Source organism: Capricornis sumatraensis, chromosome 2 (genome assembly GCF_032405125.1).
Source record: "Capricornis sumatraensis isolate serow.1 chromosome 2, serow.2, whole genome shotgun sequence".
NCBI lineage: Eukaryota > Metazoa > Chordata > Mammalia > Artiodactyla > Bovidae > Capricornis > Capricornis sumatraensis.
In genome coordinates this window covers 117,982,785-118,005,527 of record NC_091070.1, presented here as the reverse complement: position 1 = coordinate 118,005,527, position 22,743 = coordinate 117,982,785, and the positions used below count along the sequence as shown (strand labels likewise).

At 55.9% G+C, this 22,743-nt stretch overlaps 2 protein-coding genes across 3 annotated transcripts in view; both read left to right on the top strand.

Annotated features, from left to right (window-relative positions):
• INTS3 (integrator complex subunit 3) overlaps positions 1–15,980 on the top strand; it is a 39,213-nt gene extending 23,233 nt beyond the window's left edge. The window contains exons 9-30 of the mRNA XM_068963635.1: positions 869–966; positions 2,112–2,303; positions 3,230–3,317; positions 3,797–3,876; positions 4,334–4,425; positions 4,764–4,870; positions 5,605–5,724; positions 6,059–6,188; positions 6,599–6,653; positions 6,851–6,954; positions 7,487–7,531; positions 7,750–7,869; positions 9,724–9,877; positions 10,899–10,967; positions 11,784–11,859; positions 12,346–12,459; positions 12,818–12,866; positions 13,897–14,064; positions 14,382–14,482; positions 14,607–14,679; positions 14,885–15,041; positions 15,154–15,980. Coding sequence (XP_068819736.1) covers positions 869–966; positions 2,112–2,303; positions 3,230–3,317; positions 3,797–3,876; positions 4,334–4,425; positions 4,764–4,870; positions 5,605–5,724; positions 6,059–6,188; positions 6,599–6,653; positions 6,851–6,954; positions 7,487–7,531; positions 7,750–7,869; positions 9,724–9,877; positions 10,899–10,967; positions 11,784–11,859; positions 12,346–12,459; positions 12,818–12,866; positions 13,897–14,064; positions 14,382–14,482; positions 14,607–14,679; positions 14,885–15,041; positions 15,154–15,231 — 2,270 coding nt within the window. The 3' untranslated portion in view covers positions 15,232–15,980. The remainder of the gene's footprint in view (positions 1–868; positions 967–2,111; positions 2,304–3,229; positions 3,318–3,796; positions 3,877–4,333; positions 4,426–4,763; positions 4,871–5,604; positions 5,725–6,058; positions 6,189–6,598; positions 6,654–6,850; positions 6,955–7,486; positions 7,532–7,749; positions 7,870–9,723; positions 9,878–10,898; positions 10,968–11,783; positions 11,860–12,345; positions 12,460–12,817; positions 12,867–13,896; positions 14,065–14,381; positions 14,483–14,606; positions 14,680–14,884; positions 15,042–15,153) is intronic.
• Positions 15,981–17,462: 1,482 nt separating this feature from the next.
• Positions 17,463–21,906, top strand: SLC27A3 (solute carrier family 27 member 3). 2 transcript variants are annotated; one of them, XM_068965848.1, is made up of 10 exons: positions 17,463–18,126; positions 18,488–18,697; positions 19,026–19,184; positions 19,744–19,868; positions 20,145–20,339; positions 20,450–20,540; positions 20,628–20,826; positions 21,057–21,154; positions 21,280–21,410; positions 21,729–21,906. In XM_068965848.1, exons 1-10 carry the CDS (start codon positions 17,478–17,480, stop codon positions 21,903–21,905), a joined length of 2,034 nt encoding a protein of 677 aa, XP_068821949.1. In that variant the 5' UTR covers positions 17,463–17,477; the 3' UTR covers position 21,906. The 2 variants fall into 2 exon arrangements, with proteins under 2 accessions (XP_068821949.1, XP_068821948.1); XM_068965847.1 differs by having other exon boundaries at positions 17,478–18,126; positions 21,834–21,905.
• Positions 21,907–22,743: the final 837 nt, after the last annotated feature.

Below are 22,743 nucleotides of genomic sequence, written 5' to 3'. Positions count from 1 at the left end.
CTGAATTCCAAGGATCCATCTTAGCCAAAATCCTCTGTGGGGGAGGGAGCGTGTCTGTGCGCCGCCCCCAGTGAGGCCCTTCTCATCTCCCTTTTGCCTTCCCAGGATCCTTAAGGTCTAAACAATGACTGTACAGCTTTGTTCCCAACCTGTTCCAACACGCATATGTGTGTGATATGTGCACATGTGCCCACGTAACATGAGTGTAACAGTCTAGGACTGGGAAGTCAGGAAAGAGGAGAAGCAAGCTCTGGTTCTACGTTATGTTGTACTGTTCTTTTATGAAAACAGGTACTGAGTTGTTGTAAGTGCCTGCTTTGTGCTAGGCTCGTGTATGTTAACTCATTTAATACTCAGAACTCCCCTGTAAGATGGATATTTTACTTTCCATATTTATAGATGAAGAAAATGAGGTTCAAGGAGATTAAGTAATTTGCCCAAGGCCACACAGCTAGTAAGTGTCCGAGGCAGGATTTGGATCTAGGTCTGTCTGACCCCACAGCTCGTGCTTATGCCGCAACACCACACTGGTCCCAGGACCCAGTGGTGGGGCCATCAGGAGCAGAAAGGGAGGCTAGGGTGTCCCAAAATGTCCCTAACTTTCCCTAATGTTGCCAGCTGGAATATGTGAGTAGGGGGCTGTGGATTGCCAGTAGAAGAAAAGAACGAATACATCTGGGTCCTGGGGATGCTGGGTGGATGGAGTAGATCATTCGGATGCTGGTTAGAGCCCCTCTTGCTCGTGTCTTGGAATTTCCCCAAGAGCAAGACCACTGGCCATCGGAGTCTGGCCCAGGTGGCCCACCTGCCTTCTGCTCCTTCCGGTCATCAGTTTTCTCTTTCCTCTTTCCTTCCATACTTGGTTCAGGCATCCTACAGCTTCTTCAGTCAAGAACATCTCGAAAATTCCTAGCGTGTCGTCTGACCCCAGACATGGAGACTAAGCTCCTCTTCATGACATCCCGGGTAAGCTAACGCGCTTCAGCAGGAAGGGAAGCTGCAGGTGCTGGCTGGACTTCTGCCTTCAGCCTGCAGATGTCTGGAGGAGGGCCGGCCAAGTGTGCAACTGGGCATAGAGCTAAGGATTGGGGATACAGTGTTGAGAAAGACACGACAGTCCCAGTTCCTACAAAGCTTTCAGTCTGTCTAAAGCAGTCATTAAACCAATGCTTGTATACAAATAATGTAATTTACCATTGTGAAATGTGCTATAAAAGAGTAGAGTGAGAGTGTTCATTCTGTGAAACTCATGGTTCCTCTGGTGCACCGTGACCTCTCAGGAAGAGAGCTACGGCCTTTTGGTTTCCAAACGTTGCTGAATTATGACAGCATTGCTTGAGGAGCGTGTTAAAATACACCTTCCCGGACCTTACTCTCCCAGAGAATCTGACTGTGGCATCTGTATTTTTAACCCACTTTCCAGGCAGCAGCTTCTGTGCAGCTAGTCTGGTGTTAAGGAGCCACTGCTCTAGCCAGCTTTCAGTTTCCCAAGTCATCCAGGAGAACTGTCTAGATCTGGGCTGTCCCAGGTGGTAGCCACTAGCCACAGGTTGCAATTTAAATTAGTTACAATTAAATAAAATTTAAAGTCCAATACCTCAGTTTGAGCAGCTACATTTTAGGAGCTCAGTAGGCACCACCGTTGCTGAATGTTCTGTTGGACTATGTTGATTTAGTTTTTGTTTTTGTGTTTTTTTTAACCTTTCTTGTCTCTATTTTGGTTGAATTTGGAATAGAAGAGGAAACCTAGGTCTTCTCCTTAGGAAGGGTTGCTATTTGTACCCACTTAGACTCCACTTAGGGGAAGGACTTGGCTGGAAGAAGGTTTGGAGAATCTCTGTGTTTTAGATAATGATCCTGTTAGGTCATTCAGCCTAGGAAAGTTTTCACTCAGTGCTGAGTAGACAGCATTCTTTTTAAATCGAGGAAGAGTTAAATCAGGATGTCTTCCCAAAGGCAGAGAGACTTGAGAGACAATAGGAATTAATGACTTAAGTCATGGGAAGAAATTGAGGTCTAGGTCAAACCTAGAGTTGAAAGGTGCTCATTTCCCTCTGTCCAGAGATCGCACCCTCCCTTCCTAGCTCTTTCTAACGTTTCCTTCCCCCAAGGTGCGGTTTGGTCAACAAAAGCGATACCAGGATTGGTTCCAGCGCCAGTACCTGTCAACCCCAGACAGTCAGTCTCTGCGCTGTGACCTCATTCGCTACATCTGTGGAGTTGTCCACCCTTCCAATGAAGTGCTGAGTTCAGATATCTTGCCCCGATGGGCCATCATTGGCTGGCTGCTGACCACGTGCACGGTGAGGGGCTGGGCGAGGGGCAGAGGCTACAGGGTGGTGACCCTCTCTCCCTCGTGTCCCACACTTCCATGCGTCCTCCTGACTCTCTGGGCCACCTTACCCCGAAGGGCCCCTTTTCACTCTCTTCCTCCTGAGTATCTCAGCCTTTGCTCTGCTTGCCTTCATATCTCCAGAAGTTTACTCACACTTTCATTTCCCATGTGAGTTTAGGGTTGAACAGTTTCATCTGAACCTTTACTGCCAGTATCCAGGCCTGGGTTTCTCAGGCATCCCTGTCTTTCCTGTTAGCTTCCAGAAACCACGTATGATTATTCCCCTGAAGTGTTCCTGACTCACATTCAGGTCTTGTGTTCCTTACACCCTTACCTCTGGGCCTTTTGGCGTCCACTCTGGATAGTTCCCTTCTCCCAACAGGGTGAATCCACAGCAGAGCCATGTCCCTCCCAGCGTTTCCTCTCTGTGCCTGGGGTGGGAAACTGTTCTCTGGCATCTAGCTGCCCTCTGACCTCTCCTGACAGGGTTCCCCCTCCCCTGTCTGACTGGGTCCTTGGAATGTGCTGATTCAGATAGAACAGCAAGCTATGCCTAAGGGTCTTCCTTTCAGGAATGTGCCTGGGGAGCTCAACACAGGAAGCTGAAGAGCTAGTCTGAGTGTCTTAGCTCGGGGGTGATCAGGGGACCCCCAGGCCCAGGTGTTCTCCTTGTGGGATCAAGAACCCAGACCAATCCCCAGCCCCTTGGTTGGTGAGACCTTATACACAGATTTGGGTGTCTTAACCCCCGGGGTGGTTCCACCCTGACTCACTAGAAACTTAATTTTGTGGATGGAGCAGTTATGTGGGCCCTAGAATCTGCCTTGGGCTTCTGCAGGGAAGGGAGCTGGTTGATGAAATTAGCCTCTTTTTTTCTCCTTTTTTTTTTCCCAGTCAAATGTCGCTGCCTCTAATGCCAAGCTGGCTTTGTTTTACGACTGGCTGTTCTTTAGCCCAGACAAGGATAGCATTATGAACATAGGTATGTGACCAAGCCCAGGCAGTGCCACTCCCCAGCCCCCAGCGCTGCTGCCTGGTCTCCGTGGTAGTGGCCGTAAATGTCAGGGCAGCGTGGTGTGGAGGCACCTTATCTGCAGCAGTTCCGTTGTTCCTCACCCGTGCTCCCTTGACCTAGAAGGAAAATTGCTTTGATGAGGCTGAGCGACCATTCCACCCCCTTCACCCCATAGCCTGACGTTCGGGCTTTGAGTGGGGAGGGCCAGGCAGAGGAAAAGCCTGTGCTATCTCCTGCCACCTCCCTCCTCCAAGCTGAATGCTGGGACGGGAAGGGAGATGAGGGCTGTGAGCTGCTGTGGTGGAGTGTCTGCTCTTGGGTCTGCTCAGCAGAACTAGAGGGGGCGGGGAAGACATAGCTTTCCCTGGAGCCATTCGTATATATTGATAGCTTATTTTATGGGGACTCTCTGATGTGGGGGGACCCTTTAATTCCACACTCTCCAGAACCAGCCATCCTGGTCATGCATCACTCCATGAAGCCCCACCCAGCCATCACTGCCACACTCCTGGACTTCATGTGCCGTGTAAGTGCCACAGCCCTTTTTTCTCCCCATGTCCGCCCAGCAGAGTTAAATGTGTGTCCTTCTAACCTTGGCAGTCAGTGAATAGGTCTTCCCAGTGCCCCTTGACTGTGGGAGCAGAACTGGGTCCTGGTCATGGGTCCTTGTCCCAAGTTAGTGAAGCTTCTCTCCCACATTCCCCCTGTCTCCAGTTGGATCTTTCCATGTGTCCATGGGGTTTCTTAGCCTCAGGGATGATGACTTCAGGTAAAATCCCATCTCCTGGAGGAGCACCCAGGTTGAGTAAGAGTTTCCCATTTTAACAGCGCAGGACAATCAGGAACATTCCAGTCCTTTCTGCAGCCATACCTCCCAGTGTTTCCCGAATGGAACCAAAGCTGCCTTTTAGATCTAGTTCAGCAGAACAGTCTGGATGGAAGGTCCTGCCCTGTGCTTATTTTCTGCTCCTCTTCCCTTCCAGATCATTCCCAACTTCTATCCCCCGCTGGAGGGCCACGTGCGGCAGGGTGTCTTTTCCTCCCTCAATCACATTGTGGAGAAACGGGTTCTGGCGTAAGCACTTCGTGTGTCTGTGGGGCAGGGAAACCAGATCTTTTCTCCTTTCACTTGGTCAGCTTGGCCAGATATTGCTCTCCCACTGCCGACCCTTTCCCTTGAGACGTATAGAACATACTGGCTCTCCCACAGGCTGCTAGGCATACGTCCTCTTGCCTCTTAGAGGAACTTCTCTCTTGCAGAGGGGTTTGGATGCCTTCCCTGTGCCCCAGTGACCCTCCCCCGGGAGCATTGCCCAGTTGTACCATTGGGCTTAGACTTGTTTATTGTTTAGTCCCACGTAGTGTTAGAATTGAGGAGCTCTGATACTGACCTTCATTCATGTTCCCCATTAGGCATTTGGCTCCCCTCTTTGACAACCCTAAATTGGATAAGGAGCTGCGGGCAATGCTAAGGGAGAAGTTTCCTGAGTTCTGCAGCTCGCCCAGCCCACCTGTGGAAGGTATAGACCCACCCAGGCCATCCCTGGGAAGAGGGAGGGAGACATCCAGGGTGCTCGGACTAGAACCCTGGTCTAGGGTGTCGTGTACTCCATCTCTGTGACTCTCCAGTTCAGTTTCTCTTGCCCAGTTTTTTCCTTTATTCATTTTTATGCTGTCTTCCTTATGTTGTCACCCTTTATGATGCCTTCTCTGTCTTATCTGCTTTTCACTGACATCCCTTGCTCTTTTCACTCCTCCTTTTTTTTACTGACCTCTCCTCAGTAGGTGGAAGGCCTTCATGGAATGTATGTTTATCTCACTTTAGCTTTGTCCATATTCTTTCTTCCCAGCCCCAGGCCCTGTCCTCTGATGAGAGGTCGTCATGTTGGGTCGCAAATCTTGCTTCCAATTCTAGGCAGCTCCCTTTCCTTTTTTGTTTTGGGGTAAGGGCTTAAGCTAGGTAGAACTTTCCAACTTGGTTCTAAGTTAAAGAGCACTTGGGACTGTGCCTGATCTTATCTCCTGGCTGACCCTCAGCTGAGCATAGAGGCGTCAGGGTCTGTGCTGCTCTCATTGCTAGGAAAATCCCCCCCAAAAGCCCTGGAGGGTGGAGGACAAGATGCCTGTCCTTTCAAGGTCCATGTTCCATTTAGGCCATGAGCTCCTTATCCTCCCACTTACCCTTTTGTCTCCCCTTCTCAAGAGCATGGGACACAGGAGGCCATCAAATGTCTTGTCTTTCTTTACTTCCAAGTCAAAATTGAGGAGCCAGTTTCCATGGAGATGGACAACCACATGTCAGACAAGGATGAGAGTTGCTATGACAACGCAGAGGCAGCCTTCAGTGACGATGAGGAGGATCTTAACAGCAAAGGTAGTCCAGGCTTATGTCAGTCCTAGGAGGGCTAGCTGGCAGAAGCAGACTCTCTGCCCTCTCTGTGCCTCTGAGTTAGTTTTGTTATCAGTGTTCCTGGATGAGACTCCAGAACTTGACACTGAAGCAGGAGGGAAAAAAGGACAAGTGGTCCCTGCCTTTTCTTGCTTCCTGAGGCTAGAACACGCCACACTCAGAGAAGTGCTTCAGGCACTCAGTAGCTCTGAGTGAATAGTGCACACCAGCTCGGGTTAAGGGGCCCAGACTGTTAGGGGGCTCTCTGTGCTTCTCATGTCTGGGCCGAGTAACTCCTTTCCTAAATCACTCCCTTCAGGGAAGAAGAGAGAGTTTCGCTTCCACCCGATCAAGGAGACAGTGGTGGAGGAACCAGTTGATATTACCCCTTATCTTGACCAGCTAGATGAGTCCCTGAGGGACAAAGTGCTCCAGCTCCAGAAGGGGAGGTGGGTGCCAGCCCTGGGTGTCTGCCTGGTATTTGGTGGGTGGCAGACTGGTAGGTTTGGAAGGGTTCTGGTGGGGGTGTGTGGAGAGGTGACTAAAGCTGCACAGGAGATGCCTTCTACAATTTAGGTTGCAGGGTCTGGGCTGGGAGGGGGCAGCCTTGTTTCGCAGCATGCCAGGCCCTCACTCCAAGGTTCTGAGTAGAAGAGCCTCCGGGACCGAAGCATTACTGTGGGGATCCCCCTCTCTTTGGCCTCTGCCCAGGGGGCCCTCACCACAGCCCGGATTCCCACAGAGGTCCTGGGTTTTGTCTGTGTGCACGCGAGTGTGCTTGTGCACACATTCCGGGTGTGTGTCCGGCACTCTGCTCTCCTCCGTGTCCCTGAGATCTCCTCTCCCTTCTGCTCTGTAGTGACACAGAGGCCCAGTGTGAGGTCATGCAGGAAATCGTGGACCAGGTCCTGGAGGTGAGGAGGAAGCAGCCCAGCCCAGAGCCCCCCAGGCAGCTGACTCCCAGCTTCCCTTCCTCCGGATGGGTCCCTTCTGCTAGGGGTGGGGCCTGCTGATCCTGGAGCTGGAAGCAGATGAGCTCAGAGGCTCTGGGTAGTGGGGACAGTGAGGCTGGGTCTGGGTGGTGACAGTCTCTCCTCTTCTCACCACCCAGGAAGACTTTGACTCGGAGCAGCTGTCTGTCCTCGCTTCCTGCCTACAGGAGCTCTTCAAGGGCCACTTCCGAGGGGAGGTGCTGCCCGAGGAGATCACTGAGGAGTAAGGCTCATCTTTTTGGGCCCTTCCCACCCCCACCCCCACCCCAGCCTCAGGAAGCTAGAGGTACACTCTTAAGGCCCGAGTCTAAGAGGCACCTTGCTCGGGGCTTGAGGAAGATCATCTCATTTGTTTTTCTTCTCACACGTACTGAAGCACTTAAACGAGGGTTTATTTTGCCTGCTGAACACCAAGCATCCTGGGTCAGTGGACTCGCCAACCCTCCCTGCATGTCCTGCCCTGCTGCTGCACCCAGCAGCCCCAAGTCTTTGCTGCTTCAGGTGGGATTGGACCCTTGCCTGGGACTCCCTGAAGGGCAGGAGTCTCACTTACAGTGACATCAGCCAGACTGCTTCCATGTTAGGCCCCTGGTTTCTCTGTGAGCCAGCCTCTGGGGCAGCAGGAAGTTCCATGCTCGTTAAGAAAGGAGCAGGCTGGCATCTGGCCTCAAGCTGGTCCTCCATACTAGCTGGCTGTAGCGCACCTTTCCTCCCCTGTCCTGCATGGACTCTCATATATCACCTTCGTCTTGTAGGTCCCTGGAGGAGTCTGTGGGGAAGCCTCTCTACCTAATATTTAGGTAAGCCTCTCTATCTGATGTTTAGGTCTCGCTGTAGGAGATGCTGCCCTCTCCACCGTCCCTGTCAGCATGCTTATGCTTCTGTCCTGGGGTAATGAGGCTGGTTCTCCAGAAAGGAGGGGTGTGCAGTGGGCACAGGCAGCCATGCCCTCCAGCAGTGCCACAGGAAAGTCTGCCCCAGGTGAAGCTTCCCTCTGTGCTCCCGTCTCCCACTCCAGGAACCTGTGCCAGATGCAAGAAGACAACAGCAGCTTCTCTCTGCTTCTGGACCTTCTCTCTGAGCTATATCAAAAGCAGCCCAAGATTGGCTACCACCTGCTGTACTACCTAAGGGCCAGGTGGGTGTGGTCCAGTGTAAGGTGTCAGGAAGCATCCTGGAGAGTGTCTCTCCTATCATGCCCGACACCCCAGCCGCCTTGGTTGTCATCACCAGAGCTCTGTGTGTGTGTGTGTGTGTGTGTGTGTGTAACAGTTTTAAAGTGTACAATTCAGTGGTTTTAGTATATTCATAAAGATATATAACTATTGCTACTGTCTAATTTAGAATGTTTTCATCACCCCAAAAAGAAACCGCATCCCTGTCAGCAGCCACTGCCCCATTCTCCCTCTCACCCAGCCCGTGTGACACTGATCTGCTTTTCTGCCTCTGTAGGTTTACTTATTCTGGATAGTTCATATAAATGGAATCATACAGTGTCTGATCTTTCATGACTGACTGTTTTCACTTAGCCCAGTGTTTTCGGGGTTTATTCCACTGTAGTGTGTGTCTGTACTTCATTCGTTCTTATGACCAAATAATCCAGTTTATGGACATCACCGCGATTTATGTACCCATTCACCTGCTGCTGGTCATTTGGGTCGTTCCCACTTTTTTGTCTGTTGTGACTAGAGCCGCTGTGAACACTCACGTACAGATTTTTGCACGGACAGATGTTTCCGGTTTTCCCGAGTATATCCCTAGAAGTAGCATTGCTGCGTCCAGCGGTAACTGTTTTTACATCTGTGAGAACTGCCAGGCTGCCCTCCAAAGTGACGCGAGCACTTTGTTTCCACCAGCATCGTGTGAGAGTTCTGATCTCTCCACGTGCTCCCCAGCAGTTGTTGGCTTTCTCGTACAGCCAGCCTCATGGGCGTGAAGCGGCATCTCATCCTTGCTTTGATTTGCGTCTCCCTGACGGCAAATGATGCTGAGCATTTTTTCATGTGCTTATTGGCCATTTGCATTTTCTTTGGGAAAAAACTCTGTTTCAGTCTCTGTTTTGCAATTGGGTATTTATCTTTTTCTTGTGGATTTTTAAGAGTTCTTCAGATATTCTATGTAGATGTTTTCTTATCAGATATATGGTTTGTAAACATTTTTTCCTATTCTGTAGGTTGTCTGTTCACTTTCCTGATGGTATCTTTTCAAACACAAAAGTTTTAAATGTTGATCAAGTCCTGTTTTTTTTGTTTTTTCTTTTGTCATTTGTGATTTACTCCTGTAAGAGTTATATAATTTCAATTCTTACATTTAGTCCTGTGACCCATTTTGAGTTAAGTTTTTTGCATATGGTGTGAGGTAGGTATCTGTGGAGAAGGCGATGGCACCCCACTCCAGTACTCTTGCCTGGAGAATCCCATGGATGGAGGAGCCTGGTAGGCTACAGTCCATGGGGTCTCGAAGAGTCAGACATGACTGAGCGACTTCACTTTCACTCTTCACTTTTCATGCATTGGAGAAGGAAATGGCAACCCACTCCAGTGTTCTTGGCTGGAGAATCCCAGGGACGGGGGAGCCTGGTGGGCTGCCGTCTATAGGGTCGCACAGAGTCGGACACGACGGAAGCGACTTAGCAGCAACAGGTATCTGTAGGTAATACTGCCCTCGATGCTTAGAGCCCAAAGAACAAGAGAGAAAGCTTTCTCTAACCTGATATGAGCCCTCTCTCTTTTCCTGTTCTTTACTCTTACCAGGTAGTAACTTCACTGATTGTGGTTTGAGCCCTGTCTGGAACATGGGGGAGAGTTGGGGAGAAAGAGGAGGGTCTGCTGATTTCCATAGTCGCCAAGTCTCTGGGGAAGGCCAGGGTGGGCCGTGAGACACATGAGCCCAGGGCATCCAGGGCAGCAAAGGGATTCTAGAGTGGGGGTCTACTTAGGGCTTGTTCGAAGCCAGGGTCAGGCTGCTGGCTGAGGCCCGCCTGGTCTTGCAGCAAAGCCGCCGCCGGGAAGATGAACCTGTACGAGTCATTTGCCCAGGCCACCCAGCTGGGCGACCTGCACACCTGCTTAATGATGGACATGAAGGCCTGCCAGGAGGATGACGTGCGACTGCTCTGCCACCTCACACCCTCCATCTACACAGAGGTCAGCACCTCGATCTGTGTCCCTGGGATGGCACGGCAGTGCCGGTGGGCTCGGGAGACCGCATCATCCCGTTGCACACAGCCCTCACCCTCCTCTCCCCTTCGCTGCTGGCCTCAGTAGGCCCCTTCTCCCACACCACAGCCGTCCCCTCCTGCCTCTTTCCATTATGTTGAAAAATGTCTAAAACCCACAGAATTCTTGTCCTGTGAGCTGGGTCTGGGCCTGTCCACTTGTCCCCTCTGCTTTGGCCCCATCCTCTGGACTCAGGACAGACAGGGCTCGCAGTCAGATCCATGTTCACGTATTCAAGCTCTCTGGCTGTCTGATGGCCCTTCCAGTTCTCTCTGATTTTTTTCAAGACCAGGGCCGCTGTAGTGGAGACTCAGCTCTCATTTCCCTGGTTTACTAACAAGTCTCTAGGAATTGGGACATAGGAGGAGATAACAGCTCTTTTTCCTCCACTTGGTGAGCGTTCCCAGGAACAGGGAAATCAGGGCACAGGGTGTGGGCATCACAGGAGAAAAGTGTGATGCCAGCCAAACACCCAAGGGAGGAAGGGCGCTCATGCCCAGCACCCCTCCCCTCTCCAGAAGGGGCCCTGCGCACTCCACACCCTGCACCCTCCCCAAACACACACTGTCTGTACCTTCTTTGGCAGGGGTCAGCACACACTGAATTTCTTTGCTGCCAGAGATGCAAATGCTAATTCTGTTGTCGCTTCATGCAGAACTAACATTATGTCCAGTCCCATTCAGCTCTCGCTTTGTCTCTAGGTAGCTCCCCATTCCTTTCCTTACACACTCATACTCACTGTGTGGACGCACACATTTAAAACCTTGGGTTCCTTAAGGATTGAATTCCCAGTCTCAGCTACTGGGTCTTTGTTTAGAGATTTATGTCAGGACCCCACATCTGGCTATCCCAGCATGCCCTGAGCATGTAGAGAGTGGGGATGGGCTGTGAGGGGAAAGCTGAGGGGTGCACTTTGGACTTCTGCCTTTCTTTCCCTCTTTCCCTCCAGTTTCCAGATGAGACCTTGCGGAGCGGGGAGCTGCTCAACATGATCGTGGCTGTTATTGACTCAGCACAGGTGAACACAGAGCTGTCATCCCAAGAGGCCTGGGGACATGGGGCCCTGCTCCCCGCCCCCTGTCTGCAGAGAGGGAGTCCTGCTCACAGGCGCCCTGCTGCTGGCAGCCGCTGTGTGTACCTTCGGCCCCAGGGGCTGGGAAGGAATGTGGAGCCCCAGGGCAGCAGGCTGGGTATAGGCCAGTCCTACTTGGAGTTCCCCTTATGCTTGGGGCGTGCTTTGGGGGCACTCCTGTTCTTCAGGGAAACCCAGGGGACTGATTTTCAGCTCTCTGTTGGTCTTCCTCTTGGCTCAGAACAAAAACGGTCAGACCACTTCTAGTTGACCTTTCATGCATACGTCCCTACGAGCCTGTAAGCTTGGCTTGTGGTCCCTTCTCAGTCCTAAACTGGGGTCCCATTTCTGCTCCGCCCCACAAGAGCCCTCCTACCTGTGCTTCCCTCCTCCCCACACCTGTAATCCAGCCTCCCATGGCCCTTACCCCCTCAGCACAGGCTGGGATGGATCAGGGGCCCAGGCTACATCCAAGCAGAGAAGTTGCCTCTTCTCACTCTGCCATCAGGACATAAGGGATGGCTTTTTGTAACAGTTTTTGCTCCGAACAGGGGGGTCTGGTTCCCACTGAAGCCAGTTGCTCCTTTGCCAGTCCCCTCGGTCCTTCAGAGTCCCGGTGTCCGTCGTGTGCCCTTTCCTTTATGACGGGTTTCACTTGCTCTGATTTTTTTCCTGAATGAGCTCTTCTGCTTCTCCTTCCATGCTAGCTTCCTGGCCTCTTCTAAAGCCAATGGTTTCTGCCTTCTTCCTCATCCCCTTTAGCTTCAGGAGCTGGTCTGCCACGTGATGATGGGGAACCTGGTCATGTTTCGAAAAGACTCAGTCCTCAATATACTCAGTAAGTGTGCCAACAAGCCCTGAGATTCCCTGGGAGATGAGAGGGGTGGCAGCCCTGTGTACTTGTTCAGTTTCTCAGTTGTGTCCAACTCTTTGCAACTCTTTGAACTGCAGCATGCCAAGCTTCCCTGTCCTTCACTATCTCCCAGAGGTTGTTGTGTACTTTCTAGTAACAGGAAAGCTGGCTCTGGGGCTGAGAATGAGGTAGAAGGTCCTTCCAGCCTGCCATGGGCCTTTGGCAGTATCTGTTTGGATCTGTTTTTTGGCTCTATAAAAGTTCCTTGACCTTCTAGCCTCAGGGTGATGAGAATACAGAAGCTACATGAAGGCTTTGGAAGTGTGCTTTGCAAAGGGAAAGTACCTGTGGTCTTAGGATCGCTGTTCCCACTCCTGTGGCACCCTTGTGTGAGGTGCCGATAGTCAGTGGGTTGGCCTTCTGTGTGTGTGTGTGACAGAATATGAATACGCGTGTCTCTTCTCTACTCAGTCCAGAGCTTGGACTGGGAAACCTTTGAGCAGTACTGTGCCTGGCAGCTCTTCCTGGCCCACAACATCCCCCTGGAGACCATCATCCCCATCCTGCAGCACCTCAAGTACAAGGGTGAGTAGGGTCGTGGGCGGGAAATGTCACTGGGGAGGAGAGGACACTCCAGGGCTTGGGCCTCCGGGCTTCTTTTTAGATCACCCAGATCCACAGCTCCCCTTCCCACCAGAGTGCCAAGTGCGGAAAGGCAGGCCCCCATCAGTCACTTCTCCTCCTTAGGCGTGTCCTGCAGGCCCCTCCGAGCCAGGTGCTGAACTGGGCTCAGGTGGCGTGGGACTGGGGGTCGCTCTTCCTGGTTTCTTGTTGAAGATTATCTTTACTCCCGCCAGTAGCTGCGGTTGGGGGATGGGAGGGGTGCCAGAGTTTCTTTCCGGAATTTTGCATTCCTCTGAGCAGCCTCTGCCCTCCCCCGTAGAGCACCCAGAGGCCCTGTCCTGTCTGCTGCTTCAGCTCCGAAGAGAGAAGTGAGTTCTGCCCCCGCCCTGGGGGCTCTTTGGTCCCCACTCTGCACACACCAAGAGGCGCTGTCACAAAAGGGCTCCTGTCCTGCCCCTTGGCTGCCGTGGTTTTTCCTGTTGTTGACATGTGCTTATTCCGCCCTTCCCCCAAAGTGATTTACAAATAAGCAGGTCCCCTGGGATCTGGGCTTCCTCTGGACTTTACCCCGCTGCCCACCAGGAGCTGCCCTCAGAGGTGGGGACCGGACATCCCTGTTTCCTGCTGCCGCAGCAGTTCTGACCCCCGGTGGCTCCTGCTCCCCTCCCCCTCGCCCCTGAGGCCACCGCGAGGCCAGTCCTAGAGGAGGAAGGGCCTAAGTGGAGGAGCCTCACACTGTCCCTTCCCTCACCCTGCAGCGAGGGCGGCTGAACGAGTGGGCGGGGCGTAGAGGGAGACCGGGCGGAGGCCCCTCCCTCTGCCACAGGCCCTGTTCCAAAACCCCAGGTGAATGGGGCAGCAGCTGTGCACCTTTTCCTTCCCACCTTCTCGCTCTCCTTCCACCTTTTCTCTCTTGGCTGAGAGACTGGAAGTGGCACAGAGCTTCCTGCAGGAAGTGGGAAAGGTGGAGGGCTGCATGTCCCTTCCTTGGGCTCGATACCAGGGTGGCCCGCTGCTCCAGCGAGGCAGGGCACAGGCAGCGCTCACGCCCCACAGGCTTGTCCCTTTTGCCTCCCTGGCCACTTCCTGACTGCTCTGGGCAGCGTGGGGAGATTCAGTGGGGCTCCTTCCCAGCACACACACGCACCTCTGCTGCCACAGAAGCTGAGAAGTCTTGCTTCTTGTCTCCTGGCTTCCACAGAGGATGAAACCAGACAGTCCTTGGCCCAAAGAGAAGAGGGAGAAGGATGTGAGAGTAGAAAGCTACCGCAAGTCTGGGGTGGGACAGGGGTAGGGAGGCCAGGGTTCTGGGGAAAAGTCCATGAGAGAGCGCCAGGGGTTCCTGTGGTCAGCTGTGTGAGCCAGGGGCCCCTGCCCGCACCCCTCTCTTCCCCCCAGGCCCAGCGAGGAGATGGTGAAGATGGTGCTGAGCCGGCCCTGCCACCCTGACGACCAGTTCACCACCAGCATCCTGAGGCACTGGTGCATGAAGCATGACGAGCTGCTGGCTGAGCATATCAAGTCCCTGCTCATCAAGAACAACAGCCTCCCACGCAAGAGGCAGAGGTGGGACCCTCCGTGCGCCCACAGGCCGGCAGCAGGGCAGTCCAGTTTGGTCCCGGCCTGGCTTGCGGGCGACACCTAGTGGTGTGAAGCAGCCTGGCGTGCAGGACCACTGTGGCCCCTTCGCCTCTTTTTCTTGTGCCCCGTCTTTGGTCCCTGTTCTCAGCACACTTCCATTACCCTGCCCGGCCCCTCCCAGTCCTGCCCTCCCTTTCTCTGTAGGGGCTGCCTCTGTCCTAAGGAGGAACCCCAGTGGAGGGGCTGTCCATGCTTCTGGAGCCCGCACCCCAAGCTCAGACTCTCTCCTGACTTCCCTGCAGCCTGAGGAGTTCCAGCAGCAAGCTGGCCCAGCTGACTCTGGAGCAGATCTTGGAGCACCTGGACAATCTGCGTCTCAACCTGACCAACACCAAGCAGAACTGTACGCTTCCCCGCCCTCTCCTGCTTGCGTGGCGCTGCCCCGACTCAGACCATCTGTGGATCCGGGTGGGGCAGCTCTCAGAAACCTCACTGCTCCCCTTCCCTGCTCTCCTTTCTCCCTCTAGTTTTCAACCAGACCCCAATTCTGCAGGCTCTGCAGCACGTCCAGGCGAGCTGTGACGAAGCTCACAAGATGAAGTGAGGCTCCTTGCACCTGTGGCCTTGAGGAGGAGTGGGAGAGGGCTTGGGCGAGGGTGGCCTGCTGGGGACACAGACTTAGTCTCCGGAAAGACCAGGTGCTTGAAAACAAATAAGAGACCCTGGCGTGAGGGCAGAGACAAGGGTGGGAGCATGGCCCTGGGGCCAGGACGCCCACCCTCCGAGCGCTCCTTCTCCCCCTCAGGTTCAGCGATCTCTTCTCCCTGGCGGAGGAATATGAGGACTCTTCCACCAAGCCACCCAAGAGCCGGCGAAAAGCCGCTCTGTCCAGCCCCCGAAGTCGAAAGAATGCCACCCAGCCGCCCAACGCTGAGGAGGAGTCTGGCTCCAGCAGTGCCTCGGTGAGACCCCTGGCCGGGCATGCCACACACGGATGCAGGGAGAGGCCGGGTGCGGGCGGAGCTGGGCCTGGCAGCTGCCCCTGCTAGCGACTCTTCCTCCTCTCTCTCCCAGGAGGAAGAAGACACAAAACCGAAGCCCACCAAGCGGAAACGGAAAGGGTCCTCTGCAGTGGGGTCTGACAGTGACTGAGGCCCTGTTCCCCGTCCACCCCAAGTTGGAATGCCCTCCCCTCCTTGGTGAATCAGAGATTAATAGAGGCTGGGGAGATCGTAGGGGAAGCAGCCTGTCCCCATCCCAGAGCTCACCCGGGGAGGACGACGAGCTGCCTCCTGGAGCTCAGCCCTCTCGAGAAGCTGCCATGCAGCCCCAGCCCCACCCCCTCCTCTCTGGGGCCCACAGCCCCAGCACTGCTGCTCCCCCTGAAACTCCCACTGAAGCCAGAGGCTGTGCGAAGCCTGGACTGTGGAGGAAGTCCTCGCCCCCTCCCCCAGCCTCCCCAAAAGCTATTTCAATAGAGGAGAGAAATGGCCGAGGGGCAGCTGGCCACAGAGGCTAGGATGAGAGTAAAAACTGTGTGCGCGCCCTTCCCTGCTCCCCTTTCGGGTCTTGATCTGCTCTGAACAGGCATTTTATAGTTGCTCTCTGTACATCAGTGTGAAATGAGCATTTAATCTGTGATGTGTTCACATCGCCTTTTCCTCTCCGAGGGCCAGATGCCACAGGTGTTCAGAAAGGAATCAGAGGGAGGCCACAGCCTCACCCGAGGTGCCCTGGAGGCTTGTGCTGACCCGAAGTCGGCACCTCACCTCACGCTGGGCCAGAGCCCTGGGAGCCCCAGAGACATGTTCCACAGAACTGTCAAATGGCCCCATTTCCTTGGATCTGTCTTGTCTTTTTCTTTTTTTGGCAGAGATAATCGCATTTTAAAAGTTGTTTTTAAATGACAATAAAACAAGCCAGAACCTCTTCTGTGCCAGAGTTGCTGCCCGCATTTACCCTGTGCATGTACCAGTGGTCTTGATTTAATTGGCACCCTTCCCCTTCTCGCTCCCTGCCTGCCCCCTTCTTGTCCAGAGCAGGAGGGAGTTGGCTTTAACCCCCACATCCTTCTTGCTGCTGCTGGCTGTGCAGGCCAGGCGGTGACCTGTCCAGGCAGAAATCGATGCTGTACCATCCCCCAGAAGCCTGTCTGTCCTCATCCATCTCTCATGAAACTAGAGGCTTCCAGAAACTTCCAGAATGCTAGTGTTACATTGGTGGTGTAGTGGTGAGCATAGCTGCCTTCTAGAAGCTAGTGTGTCATACTCTAATGCTTACCAGCTACTGCAGGACCACCTGCTTGGGCTGGGGTTGCTAATATGTGTGCCTGGTGTAGAGAGTTCAGATACCTGAGAGAAGGAACCCTCTTCCTGTCTAGCCACTTGCCCATCCGTGTGTACCATCAGAAGAGCTCCTTGGCTCTGCTTTTGTTCCGCTTCTGTCCTGGAAGCTTGAGTGGCAGGCTGAAGAGAAAGGAGTGAAGTCTGGGCTGACTGCAGACAGCTCCTCCTGTTAAGCCGGCAAATTTGTCTTTTACAGAATCCAGGTTTCCCCATCCCTCAAAGCTGCTGCTCCTTCCTTTGAAAGCTTAAACTGCCGGAGGCCTTTTCCTTCCCCTCTAGTTCCCCTGTTTCCTCTGCCCCAGTGAAAACCAGGATGGAAAGCCTTCGCTGGCTAGCCCCAATTATTGTCCCTTTGCCCAAAGGGAGGGGCCTCTGCCTCCGTGGCCCCTCCAGAAATCTGGCTGCCTAGGCCCCCACCTCTCCCCTACTTCACTCTCGGCCCCCACCCATCTCCTGGGGTTGCTACCGCTGGCGGCTGGAGGGAGGGCATGGGTCTGGCCTCTGGCCGACCTGCCATGCCGCAACTTGCAGTACCATGTGGGCAGGAGGCCGAGTCCTTCAGGCTCCTGGGAGAGTAGTGCCACCCTCCTGTCGTCCGGTGACAATGAGAGGAAAAGGGGGAACGATGGACTTGGCTCTTAGTGCCCTGGCGCTCTGACCGGGGGTCTAAAGTCCAGCCAGACGTCTAGACTGTCCTAGAGAAAACCTTGAAACAGACCCGACCCGACCCTGGGGTTTAGAGAAGGCTTGAGCGCCGCCCAGGAGCTGGTAGGGTGCGGGCCGCGAGGTCCGGGAGGGAGCGCGCCTGGGGCGGAGCGTAGCTCTGGGAAGGGCCAGGCTGCGGGGCCGCCCCCCACTAGCACTCCTCCTGGGCCTCCGCTCTTCGCCCGTGGGAAGGGGGGCTGGGTGGGAAGGGGCGTATGCCAGCGCGCGCGCTCCCGGGAAGGAGAGATCTGAGCGCTAGACCAGCGGCCCCAGTTTGTCGGAAGGGAGTATCGGGCCTGTCTGCCAGCTGCTGAGGCCAGACCGGGCCGAGCGGAGGAAGCGGGCACCATGGCCCCTCTCCTGCTGCTACCCCTGCTGCTGCTGCTGCTGCTGCTGCCGCTGCTGCCACTGCGCCTGTGGTCGCAGTTGCGCTGGCTCGCGGCAGACTTGGCCTTCACGATGCGCGCCCTACGCTGCAAACGGGCCCTTCGAGCGCGCGCTCTGGCCGCGGCTGCCGCCGACCCAGAAGGTCCCGAGGGGGGCTGCAGCCTGGCCTGGCGCCTCGCGCAGCTGGCCCGGCAGCGCCCGGCGCACACCTTTCTCATTCACGGCGCGCAGCGCTTTAGCTACGCGGAGGCCGAGCGCCACAGCAACCGGGCTGCGCGCGCCTTTTTGCGCGCGCGAGGCTGGGACGGGGGACTCGGCGGCGGCGGCACGGAGGGCGGCGGGGAAGGCAAGCGGGCGGCGCACTGCGCGAGAGACCAGGCGGCCGGAAGCGGCGCCGCGCGGGCCGTGCGGGAAGGGAATGGCGCGGCCCCTCTGGCACCTGGGGCCACCGTGGCGCTGCTGCTCCCCGCCTGCCCAGAGTTCCTGTGGCTCTGGTTCGGGCTGGCCAAGGCCGGCCTGCGCACGGCCTTTGTGCCCACCGCTCTGCGCCGGGGTCCCCTACAGCACTGCCTCCGCAGCTGCGGCGCCCGCGCGCTCGTGCTGGCGCCAGGTAAGGACCGAGCGCCCGACAGGCGGGGGCGGGGCCAGCCACGGAAAGGGGCGTGCCGAGGGCCGAGCCGCAGTGGGCTGGGGAGGAGGCCGCACTCTCTCCAAGGGGTTCCGAAGCGGCGCGGAAAAGAGTTCTTCGGGCTTGTGACGGGAGGCTGCTGGGCCTCTCTCTGGTTTCCCAAAGATTTCCCAAGACTTGGGCTCCAGGTCCCAGGCCCATGATGGGACGTCGGTTCTGTCCTCTTCAGCCTTCCTTACTCGGGAACTGTGCGAGTCGGGGGTGGGGGCACAAACGGGGTAAAGTGTGGGGAGGCTTCCGGGTCGGGTAGAACTGCGGGGCTGTGTTTTCCCTCCCCGTCCAGAATTCTTGGAGTCCCTGGAGCCTGACCTGCCGGCCCTGAGAGGCATGGGGCTTCACCTGTGGGCTGTGGGCTCTGACACCCGTCCTGCTGGAATCAGCGATTTTCTGGCCGAGGCCTCAGCTGAAGTGGATGGGCCAGTGCCCGGGTACCTGTCTGCCCCCCAGAACATGACGGACACGTGCCTGTATATCTTCACCTCCGGCACCACGGGTGAGGATATTCACCCCCCAGAATCTAAAGCCAAGGAAGGCAGGGGCCTGGGAACAGGAACTATGACCTCCTTAGTTCCTAGGCCCCTCCTCCACAGCCCCCAGAGAGAAGGGTGATCCCAGGGCCAGTATCCCCTACCTCAGCAGTCCTCCCACGCCTCTTCATTTCTCCACTTCCCTGAACATCCCTCATTTCTGGGACATCCCGGCCTGCCTTCTCAGTTTCAGCCTTGCCTCTGCCTCTTGCTGTGGGAAACCCAGCAGGGGCAGAGAGGGAGACAAGGCTTGGGTTCAGACCCTTCCCTGACCTTCCCCACCCCCACCCCCAGGCCTCCCCAAGGCTGCTCGGATCAGTCACCTGAAGGTCCTGCAGTGCCAGGGGTTCTACCAGCTGTGCGGTGCCCACCAGGAGGATGTGATCTACCTCGCCCTCCCACTGTACCACATGTCCGGCTCCCTGCTGGGCATCGTGGGATGCTTGGGCATTGGTCAGTCTCCCCCACCACAACCCCTCATTCAGCCCCGTGGCAAGTGTTTATGCCAGCAAACCTCTAAGTACCTACTGTGGTGTGCTCACCTGGGGATGCTTCCTGGGCCCTTCAGGGTAGAGAATGGAGAGGAAGGAGGCTGGGTCTCCTCTCCAGGAGCTCCTGGTTCAATGGAGAAGCATCACCTGCACAGACCTACAGGCTGACCAACCAGGGGGGCACGCAGTTCACGGAACTCCAGGCTCCAAAGGCCAGGGGATGGGAGGGCTGTGGAGCCCAGGAAGGGGCAAATGGAGAAGAGGGTTGGGACCTGGGGGCAGGGTTCAGAGAGTGGACTGCGTGAGGATGAAAGTGGGGACAGGGCGCTAACCTCCCTAAATTACAGGTGGAAAGGACGAGGGCCAGCTTGGCCTGTGGCGAGTATGAATGTCACAGCCTGGTGTTTCAGGGAATTACACTATAGTGAAGGCTGGTGTCTGGGAAGAAGGGAGTCAGGACCCCACGCCCCCTCCAGCTATAAGCTCGCCTTCCTTCCTCCTCTCCCCCCCGATCCTGGCAGGGGCCACAGTGGTGCTGAAGTCCAGGTTCTCGGCCGGCCAGTTCTGGGAGGACTGCCAGCAGCACAGCGTGACGGTGTTCCAGTACATCGGGGAGTTGTGCCGGTACCTCGTCAACCAGCCCCCGGTGCGTGGGCGCAGGTCCCGGGCAGAGCCACGGCGGCAGGGAGGTGGGCAGTTGGCAGGGGCCACTGAGACCGTTGTCTGAGAGTCAGAGAGAGGAAGCAAAAAGAAGAAAATGGAAGGGGGAGAAGGAGCCTGGGCACTCGGACCCGGATGCTTAGGGCACCTGAAGGAGGTCGCAGTGAAGGGCGTCGAGGAGAACCGGAAACAGGGCTCCAGCCCGGGGAGCTGGCCGGCATCCGGAGGCTGAAGCTCCTGCTGCTCTCCCCACCTGTCTCAGAACAAGGCAGAACGTGGACATAAGGTCCGACTGGTGGTGGGAAGTGGGCTGCGGCCGGACACCTGGGAGCGCTTTGTGCGGCGCTTCGGGCCCCTGCAGGTGCTGGAGACGTACGGGCTGACTGAGGGCAACGTGGCCACTTTCAACTACACCGGACAGCAGGGTGCTGTGGGGCGTGCCTCCTGGCTCTACAAGGTGAGTTGCAGGAGGAAGCCAGGAAATCTGGGGGACAGTGGGGGGGGGGGTTAGTGGGGAGGGGCTCATGGACCGGAAGTGACCCAGTCCCTGGGTCTCCCTTCCCCCAGCATGTCTTCCCCTTCTCTTTGATTCGCTATGATGTCGCCACAGGGGAGCCAGTTCGGGACACCCAGGGGCACTGTGTGGCCACGTCTCCAGGTTTGTGTCCAGGTGGGGTGGGCGGGGGTGGTGTACATGGAGAATGGCGTGGGAGGCGGCCACCCCTGACCCCGGTGGCTCTGCCAGGTGAGCCAGGCCTGCTGGTGGCCCCTGTGAGCCAGCAGTCGCCATTCCTGGGCTATGCTGGGGGGCCAGAGCTGGCCCAGGGAAAGCTGCTGAAGCACGTCTTCCGGCCTGGGGATGTTTTCTTCAACACCGGGGACCTGTTAGTCTGCGACAACCAGGGCTTTCTTCGCTTCCATGATCGTACCGGAGATACTTTCAGGTACCTGCTCCTCACTTTCTGATTCTTCTCCTGGGCATCTGAATCTCTGGGACCCAAACCCTCTAAACCTCTACTGTGCACCAACCCAGCTTCTCACCTAATCTCTCCTCTCCAGCCTCCAACTTCTTCCCCAAGACCATCTGGCACCTCACCCTCATCCCAGCCTCTTTGTCTCCCCACCAAGCTCAGGAGGCCCTGCCCCCTGACTCCCAGTTTCCCATCTCTGGCAGGTGGAAGGGGGAGAATGTGGCCACCACCGAGGTGGCCGAGGCCTTGGAGGCCCTGGACTTTCTTCAGGAGGTGAACGTCTACGGAGTCACTGTGCCAGGTGCCCAGGCAGTGGGGAGGGGCCCCAGGCCCACCATGCGGAAGTGGTGTTACATCGGGTACAGGGAGCAGAGGGCCTCGTGGGGGTCAGCTCCCACAGCTGACCCTGCCCCCCACACCCACCAGGGCATGAAGGCCGGGCTGGGATGGCAGCCCTGGCTCTCCGTCCCCCCCACTCTTTGGACCTTGTGCAGCTCTATGCCCATGTTTCTGAGAACTTGCCACCTTATGCCCGGCCTCGATTCCTAAGGCTCCAGGTAAGCAGCCACCCCTGCTCTGACCCTTTACCCCACCCTGTAGATCTGCAGCACTCACTGGCTCCCAAACCCCACGAGAGGACCCCCATGTAACATACTCTGTGAGGAGAAAAAGCAGTGCCTGCCCAGACATGTGCTTTTCACCCCCACTTTGTCCTTCAGGCCTGGCCCCTTCCCTTCCCTGTCACCCCCTCCTCTAAACCTGGGCCTCATCTCCTCTTCCCCAGACCTACCCCTCCACAAAACTCAGGCAGTTCCCCCGAACCACTGGGGCAGAATCCCCCTTCCTTCAGCCTCCTCTGGGCTCCCCTTCCCCAGGAGTCCCTGGCCACCACAGAGACCTTCAAGCAGCAGAAGGTTCGGATGGCAAAAGAGGGCTTTGACCCAAGCGTGCTGTCCGACCCGCTCTACATTCTGGACCAGGCCAGGGGCAGCTACCTGCCGCTCACGCCTGCCCGGTACAGCGCCCTCCTGGCCGGGGACCTTCGCATCTGAGCGCCCCCACGCCAGCACACTCGACAGGGGGGCCCTGTGGGCTGGGGAACTGCTGTTAGGGATCTTTTCTATACCAGATTTGTAACCTTTATTTTGTAATAAACATGACCAGAGCTCCTCTGGCTCTGTCTTTCTGCTCTACAGTGTCCGCTTTCCCGTCTGTTTGTGGAACTGCTTTTCTCACTGACATTTTCTCCCGGTCGGAGCCGCAGGCGCTCCTGCCCGGACTCTGGGCCTGAGCTCAGTGTCTGGACCTCAGTGTTTTTCCTCTCAGATGACCCCGGGTGATCCTTGTCCCTGGAAAACCCCTGATGACTGATGTCTGTGCTGTGGGTATTCTGTCCCAGTTTCACTCCCTGAGCGTGGGGCCCCCACTGCTTGCTCTGGGGAGCTCGAGGTCCCAAGGGGTTCGCTCAAATGGCCTAAGTGGACAGAGGTTTGGAAACACTGCCCCCTGTGGGCAGCCAAACATATCCAAAAACTCACCTGTGGTTGGGGCCAGGGGAAGGGTCTTAAATGGGCAAAACAGAGGCTTCATTTTGGGGGAAACAACCCTCCAGACACCCCTCACCCCTCAAAACTGGCTTTGTTATCCATTCCCTGAAGGGGAGGGGTGTGGCCTCTCAGTGCAACTCAGATGTTCCGAATCTTACCCACAGTTAGTCCTGTATTCCCAGAAGCAGCAGTGCAGTTTCCGGGGAGAGTTTGCCTGAAAGCCCTCCTGGGAGCAGGGCTTCAAACACACGAATGCTTGTGGTGGCAGAGGGATGGGGAGATCAAAAGGAAAAGGGCCTCTCCTTAGCCCCTGAATGAGGTGTCAAAAAGGTTAATCATCAGG

Bases quoted from the DNA above. Each gene is read 5' to 3' on its own strand.
- SLC27A3 (XM_068965848.1), top strand. From the start codon at position 17,478: ATGGCCCCTCTCCTGCTGCTACCCCTGCTGCTGCTGCTGCTGCTGCTG. The intron at 18,127-18,487 runs GTAAGGACCGAG...CTCCCCGTCCAG, and splicing joins CGCGCTCGTGCTGGCGCCAG to AATTCTTGGAGTCCCTGGAG. The intron at 21,155-21,279 runs GTGCCCAGGCAG...CACACCCACCAG, and splicing joins CTACGGAGTCACTGTGCCAG to GGCATGAAGGCCGGGCTGGG.